At 43.4% G+C, this 8,163-nt stretch overlaps 1 protein-coding gene across 1 annotated transcript; it reads left to right on the top strand.

Annotated features, from left to right (window-relative positions):
- Window positions 1-3,718: 3,718 nt before the first annotated feature.
- Window positions 3,719-4,386, top strand: LOC117594767 (zinc finger BED domain-containing protein RICESLEEPER 3-like). Its single transcript, XM_034293542.1, has one exon. It carries the CDS (start codon window positions 3,800-3,802, stop codon window positions 4,319-4,321), a length of 522 nt encoding a protein of 173 aa, XP_034149433.1. The 5' UTR covers window positions 3,719-3,799; the 3' UTR covers window positions 4,322-4,386.
- The last annotated feature ends 3,777 nt before the right edge of the window (window positions 4,387-8,163 follow it).

The following is an 8,163-nucleotide window of genomic DNA, read 5'->3' as shown; positions in this document are numbered from 1 at the left end:
GACTGCCACACCATCTCTCTGCTCAGGCTGAGGAGCTGTTTGCTCTCACTCAAGCTTGCATCCTTTCTGAGGGTCAAAGTGTTACCATTTACATGGAGAGTAGATACACTTTTGGTGTTGTGCATGATTTTGGTACATTGTGGAAAATGCAGGGGTTTATTACTTCTTCTGGTACACAGATCCAACATGGCCAACTTATTCGTAATCTGTTAGAAGCTGTCCTGTTACCTAGGGTAGTGGCCATATGTAAATGTGAGGCACATACTACAGGCAGAGATGTTGTTTCCCTTGGTAATCACAGAGCAGATGCAGCTGCCAAAGCTGCTGCTCAGGCCCCCCCTCATTCCACTCTGCAAATGACCCGTCTCCCTCTCTGACCTTGTTGAAGCGCAATCTCAGGCTTCGCCTAAAGAGGGAACTGCCTGGAAAAAGGCAGGGGCGTCCTATGTAAATACGGTTTGGGTTGGTCCCAATGGTAACCCCTGTTTACCAAAATGTATTTTCCACTTCTATGCGGTGCTCTCACGTGGAAGAGATCACGCTTCAAAAGGGGGGATAGTAAATATGGTAAATGAGTACTGGGACACACGGCTTTACGAATTATGCTCAACATTTTTGTTCAAAATGCCTAGTGTGTTTGAGGTTTAATATAGGGCAGGGACAAGCAGTCCCCCAGTCCAGCCATCCTCCCCCTGATGGCCCCTTTGACCATGTGATGATGGATTTTATTGAGTTGAACCCCTGCGAGGGAAAGAAATACTGTGTTGTGTTAGTTGATATGTTTTCGAAATGGGTTGAAGCTTTCCCGGCTGGGAAGGCTGATGCGACAGCAGTTGCTAAGGCACTATTGACTGAAATCATACACAGATGGGGTATTCCTAAGAAACTGTCAAGTGACAATGGATCACATTTTGTGAACGGAGCTATTCAGAAGATGTCTGAGTATCTATGAGTTGATCTGAAGACCAACTGTGCCCACCACCCACAGAGTGGAGGGGCAGTGGAGAGAGAAAATGGGACTATTAAAATGAAACTCTCAAAGTTGGGTGAGGAGACAGGGTTGAACTGGGTTAAAGCACTCCCCCTTGTGCTTACATACATGAGAGGAAGGCCCAGGGTGAAAACAGGCCTCTCCCCTCATTAGGTCATCACTGGAAGACCAATGAACACTGGCCTAGGCAACCCTACTCACACTGACCTCACCACAGAACATGTGAATGATACAATGTTAACATACTGCACTAATCTGTCAAAGGTTCTGAACAACATCCACAGGAGTGTGAAAGCTGCTCTACCAACTCCCATTGAAGGCCCGCTGCACGACATCAAGCCTGGAGACAGGGTAGTCACCTAGGACTGCAAGAGGAAGCACTGGAGCAAGCCACGCTGGTTGGGTCCATATCAAGTCCAACTGGTGACTCAGTCTGCTGTCAAAGTTGCTGAACGAGGTACCTGGGTCCACGCCACACACTGTTAGAAGGCTCCAGCATTAGAAGATACAGCTAAAGAATAGGTAAATTGAAGTTACATAAGGGCGGCGTGGGTTGTGGTGCTAGTAACCATCAACTACAGCACATCCTGCGACCATGGAGCCAGAGAGACAAGGACCAGGGATCCCCTTCAGGAGGTCTGGAGGAATGATTTTTTTTATTATCGTCATCATACCGATAGTGTGAATTTCCAAACTGCACTGTGATGATCATGGACAGATTGTAAATATGACACCTAATGAAGTAAGGAAAGAGACATTTGCACATCATGAGAAAAGGCCCCAATGACAGATAAAGATGGGGCCCGAATTTGAACAGACTATATTGATCTCTTGTGTCATGATGAACTGCCCCCCGGATGGGGATTGTTATGTACTGACAAGCCCATTGTTGAAGGATAATAAGTGGTATTGGACTCACCTGAATACAGGAGGGAACTCTATGTTCTCCTCCTCTTACCTTTTTTCCAATCATGTGAATAGATTGAGATGTTATGATGATTATTGTACTATTAACATTTCCAAACCACTGGGAGTAATCCAGGATTACTGGTGTTTCAGTACCGATTAGGATAACACCCCTTGCAGATCACCTGATTACCCTAATGTAGGGCTGGGCGATAAAACGATAAAGATAATTATCGCGGAATAATTTTTCTCGAAAAAACGATATCAAGAGTTCGATAAATGCTCGATATAATGTTTACGCTCTATGCGAAATGCTGCGCATGCGTTTTGCAGACAGGGTTTTTGACAGACACACACAGTGGCTGACAGGCTTTGGAGGAGTTGAGTGGAGCAAGAAAAATGAGCGATAGAAGTGAAGAAAATGCAACCCCCACGACCAGCTCATCGGAGGACACAGACATCGTTGACAAGAAAGGTCACTCAACTTCAGTGGTTTGGAAATATTTTGGCTATTTACGATCTGACAAGAAACAGAGCGACGTGCACTGCAAACTGTGCGGACGACTAGTGCCATCAAAGACAGGCAATACCACAAACCTGTTTCATCATTTAAAACAATGTCACCCTTTAGAACACGAAGAAGCAAAGACATTACAGTCTCAATCCCAAAAAAGTGTTAGTGGCCGTCAACCATCTACAAGCACCAAAGCGACTCAGCAAAGTATAATATCATCATTTTCACACGCCGTGCCTTACGACAAAAAAACAAAAAGACACGAAGACATCACAAAAGCAGTTGCTTATTTCATTGCAAAAGACATGCTTCCCATTAGCATTGTCGAAAATGAGGGATTTAAGAAACTTATCCGCGTCTTTGACTCCAGATACGAGCTACCTGGCCGAAAACATTTTTCACAGACAGCGATTCCCCGAATGTACACGGAGTGCAGGGAGAAGGTAGAGCGGCAGCTGCAAAATGTACAATTCTTCGCCTCTACTTCTGATATGTGGTCTAGTCGCTCATCTGAGCCTTATCTGAGCCTCACTATTCATTTTATTGATAATGACTGGAATCTTCAGAGCAAATGCCTCCAAACGGCTTACTTTCCTGAAGATCATACAGGTGAAGTTATTGCCCAAGGATTGATTGACGCACTCGCCTCCTGGGGGCTAAGTGAAGACCGACAATCGTGCATCACAACGGATAGTGGTACAAACATGGTAAAAGCCACTTCACTCAACAAATGGACACGACTTCAGTGTTTTGGTCATCGACTACACTTGGCTATTGGTAAGTTTTAGTCTCCGTTCTCCATTTAGTAATACAACTGCTGTAGAAGTAATAGAAATAATAATAATAAAAAAAGAAAATAATTAAAGAATGAAATCATTATTTTATTACTCCTTTGTTCTTATAGGTTCATGATTATAAGCATGATGAAGCAATATTTAAAACTGAAACATAAGCTGATTTAAATTGTAAGAGACCTTGCAACTGCTCAGGAAGAACTTAAACTGCCGAAGCACAAGCTGGTGACAGAGTCACCTACCAGGTGGGGATCCCGTCAAAAGATGGTGGCAAGGATGATTGAGCAGCACAAGGCTATCTCTCAGGTACTCTCTGCTGACAAGAAAACCATGCACTTGGTGCCCACCTGGCAGGACATTGAAGTGCTGGAGTCAATGAACGAGGCCTTAAAGCCACTTCTTGAGTTCACAGATTCACTCTCTGGTGAATCTTATGTGAGTGTGTCCTACCTCAAGCCTGTGCTGCACCTCTTCAGAACAGAGCTCCTGAATCCCTCTGATGATGACACACAGCTCACAAAGGACATTAAGACAGCAGTCATAGAATATCTCAATGAGAAGTACGATGACGAGATAACAGACGAACTGCTTGATATGGCATCATTGCTTGACCCGCGCTTCAAGACTCAATATATCAGGCCAGACAAGATTGAGGCAATCAAAACAAGAGCAGTGACTGAGATTCTGAAAATGGAGGGAGACCCAGGCCCATCCACTTCACAGGCTTCATGCAGAACAGAAGAACTAGAGGCAGAGGGAGGCGCTGCTGCAGCTCTTCCTGTAAAGAAGCAGAGGAAGTCACTGGGCAGTTTTTTTAAGAAACCATGCCCCAGCAACACAGGACTCAGTGACATGCAGGCAGTGGAGGGGGAGCTGGAAAACTACCTCATGGGTCCAGATGCAGACAGTGAAACAGAACCCCTGGATTGGTGGAAGGTGTATGACAAAAAGTTTCCTAAAGTGAGCCAACTAGCAAGGCGCTACTTGTGCATCCCTGCTACCAGCTCCCCCTCTGAGAGGATTTTTAGCACAGGTGGGAACATTGTGGCCTGTCATAGGGCAGCTTTAAAACCTGAAACTGTAGACAAGCTTGTCTTTCTTGCCCGTAACTTGTAAAGTTAAAAAATATATATACTGACTGACCACAGTTAAGATTTATTTTATTTATTATTGAAGGTTTGGCATGCTGACCAGAAAGAATTATATATTTTTGTTTATTGACAAACATTATCTTTAAAGCACTTTAATTTTGCATTTGCAGTCAGCAGAGCCAAAGCCAAGTGTCATACAGTATCATTACAGTTCTTGATTTTTCTATAAAGATATTTACTTTATATATTCTAATCTATTTATATTAATATTCTACTCTATTAATGTTGATTTTAGTAATAAATAAATCTACCTCAGTTTTGATAAATTGTTTAAAACCACAATTAACTATCTTTCACTCAGGAACAAAAATATGCCATTAATCTTCAAATAAATAAATATTTGATATGTATCGTGATAATTATCGATATCGACTGATATGGAAAATTATATCGTGATATTTTTTTTGGGTCATATCGCCCAGCCCTACCCTAATGGTAGACCCGCTATGTTACGTCCCTTAACAGTTGCACGTACTACTGTAGTTCCTAATCCTGCACCATGTCGTCCTGAACCAGGTAGAGTAAGGAGAACACTGTTAGAGCCGGACAACATAGCCCTTAGGATAATGGTTGACTATGCAAAGCACAGGAACATGACTAATTGTTGGATCTGTCAACACATATCAACATCTTCACGTTCCCCTATGTTAACTCCGTTCCCAAACTACTGGGATGATGATATCATAAAAAATCATGTTGTGTAAGATTGTGTTTAAAACTTAGTGAGTTGATGTTTCATGATTTCAGAATAAAATTGGTTGAAAGTTGCATGTTACCACTACATGACCTTTCATGATATAGGGCGGATTGTCAGGGACATTTCTTTAACAATGTATTCTTACTGATTAAAGGACTGAGTTCCATTGTTCAAATTGGGAAAGGAATGTGGAAGTGGGGGATCTGGTATTTTGCATAGGGGGTATCATTGACTGGTATCGGCTGGTTATAAAGGTACTCATTTATCTGCGCATCTGTATGACTCATCGGGGCATCTATTGTCTGTCCAGATGCTGTAAGAACTTTTAGAATTGAAGATGAGATGAGACCTATGGGGGGAAGGAGAGCTGTCCTTTGTGTGAAGCTTAGGTTATAATAGAACAAAGGGAATGCGTCCTTTTGAGTTGGGGGATTGTGCAGGATTTTGTCACACCCCTTTTCTGTCCTTAAATACTGTTGATTGACCTGTATTAATTTAGATACTATTCACTGTTACTCTGTAACCTGCGTATTCTCTCCTTGCAAGTGTATTAAACCGTTAATTGTGCAATTGAGTTCTCCTGTCTTACCTACCATTTTCATAGAACTGTTTGAACTTTAGAAATTGCCATCACATGTCACACTTACCCATATCCATGAATTACCCAGTAAACTAGTTTCAAAGGTCCAACCTTTACTGCAGATTTTGAAAGGTCCAACCTTCACTGCGGATCTAAAGAGGTCCAACCTCTCAAAAGGTCCAACCTTTGCCGCAGATTTAATCGATAAGGTCCAACTGCAGATTTTAACCCTCGCGGTCCAACCGCAACTGTATTGCGCTCCAACCTCCTTAGTACTAAATTTAAGCCCGGGTACCTGTACTGATGAATCACAAAAATCATATAAGCCGGGCGCCCTCGCACTCACCCCTTTTGCAGCCAGTCCACGAGCGGGGGGGGATTTAAGGCTCCAGAGACCTAGTCTCCGGCCGTGCACGGATGACCAGCTAGGATATGATTAGAGACACCAGGGTAAGGAACCAAGGACGAGCTCCCAAAATGTGATGGCAATTCCATCAATCAACACTCTTAAAGGAGTAAGAACAAAATTATCTTGGCACATTTTAACAGTTTTATTAATTATTTGCAAATAAGAGAGACGCGTCAAACGCTTACAAACATAATCGTCTGAGGAGTCTCTAACTCAATACAGGTCATTCAACAGTATTTACTACAGTGAAAAAAGGGGTGTGGTAAGTTGTTGCCCATCTGTCTTGTGTCACATAGGTTTTTACCCAAAGGGCGGGCTGTCCCCCCACCTTATCCTTCCTGCCATAATGTTTACTGTTTTGTTTACCTAAAGGGGCCAACTGACCTTACAACTGACCCAAGGACCACATTCCTAAGGAACAGAGAGAACTGACACCCTTCTTTGTCTAGGCAGGAGGACCTGGCCTAAATACCTAATAATGCTCTGATATCATACAGACGTGTGTCACAATCAAAGCAAAGATTTACATACCAGCCAATGGAAAGACAGATATTTTTCAAATGTCATTATCATCTTCTTCTCCGCTTTATCCGGGGCCAGGTCGCGGGGGCAGCAGTCTAAGCAGGGATGCCGAGACTTCCCTCTCCCCAGATACTTCCTCCAGCTCTTCTGGGGGGACACCGAGGCGTTCCCAGGCCAGCCGGGAGACATAGTCCCTCCAGCGTCTCCTAGGTCTTCCCCGGGGTCTCCTCCCGGTGGGACAGGTCCGAAACAGATGCCCAAGCCACCTCAGCTGACCCCTCTCGATGTGGAGGAGAATCGGCTCTACTCTGAGCTCCTCCCGGGTGACCGAGCTTCTCATCCTATCTCTAAGGGATCGCCCAGCCACCCTGCGGAGAAAGCTCATTTCGGCCGCCTGTATCCGGGATCTTGTCCTTTTGTCTGTCAATCTCCCATTCCATCCTTCCCTCACTCGTGAACAAGACCCCTAGATACTTAAACTCCTCCACTTCAGGCAGGCACTCTCCACCAACCTGAAGTGGGCAAGCCACCCTTTTCTAACTGAGGACCATGGCCTCGGATTTGGAGGTACTGATTTTCATCCCCACCGCTTCACACTCAGCTGCATTTTTATTTAAAAATTTCCATAACACCCCATCTCCATTGTATTTGTATTTAGGCCTTTTAGGTGTTGATTTTAAAACCTGTTTGCCTACTTAATAATTCAGATTATAGTCTAGCAAGCGAACGGCACGATCGGATCATTCAACACACATCTACAAGCACTCTTAAAACACATCTTCCCCTGCCTTTTGCTATTTTAAGACAAACGTTTACAATTCAAATGTCCAGATTTTTGTCTGAAATCGGTCAATCAGACTATACAGTACATAGTTCTGATCATGCCTCTCACTCGTCCAAATTTATTAAAAGTCATTTCAAGTGAGTATTCTTAAAATATCCCAATTCCGTGATGGCTGTATAACTAACAAAAGTAATAGCCACAACCCAATCAAGTAACAACAGACAGATGCAGGTCGATATTAGCTGTGCAGGCACTCTGAACAGCAAATTCTAACAGTCAGGAATATTGAAGATGCAGCGTGCAGCGTACAGCATAATGCCAAAGAATAGTGTGGCATTATGCTGTACAGCCACTGGCTGTTTTAATAGTTAATTGGCCATTCGTGAATTACATTGATACAGTTAAACTGACTAACGTTTCTTACTAAGTTTACCTCCACCACAAATAGATATTGCGTTTGCCCCTGGCCGTTTTAACGGCGTCTTAGCCAGTAATAAGCTTTACCGGTATCTACTAACTTACTGGATTAGTCATAAGAATTGAGCAATTGCTAGCGAATCTACCAGAGCTATTTCATTTCATGGCTCGGCTTACGCGGTCCAGCAAAAAGTAAATGGGAACCATGCCATCAACGAGCACCACACACCTATTCTTTGATCTCAAGATCTCAATTCTGTGAGCTATGTGTAGGTTTTGAGTAATTAACTGTTTTTCTACACCAGCCTAAAATGTTTCAGAAAGCCTTGTATACTCATCACTACTTACGAAAGCTAATCCACTTGGGCTTTCCTGTCCAGTTGATGAACGGAAGTAGG

The sequence above is a fragment of the Esox lucius genome, chromosome 7 (genome assembly GCF_011004845.1).
Source record: "Esox lucius isolate fEsoLuc1 chromosome 7, fEsoLuc1.pri, whole genome shotgun sequence".
NCBI lineage: Eukaryota > Metazoa > Chordata > Actinopteri > Esociformes > Esocidae > Esox > Esox lucius.
The sequence above is the reverse complement of the archived record's forward strand: the minus strand, read 5'-3'. Positions and strand labels throughout refer to the sequence as shown.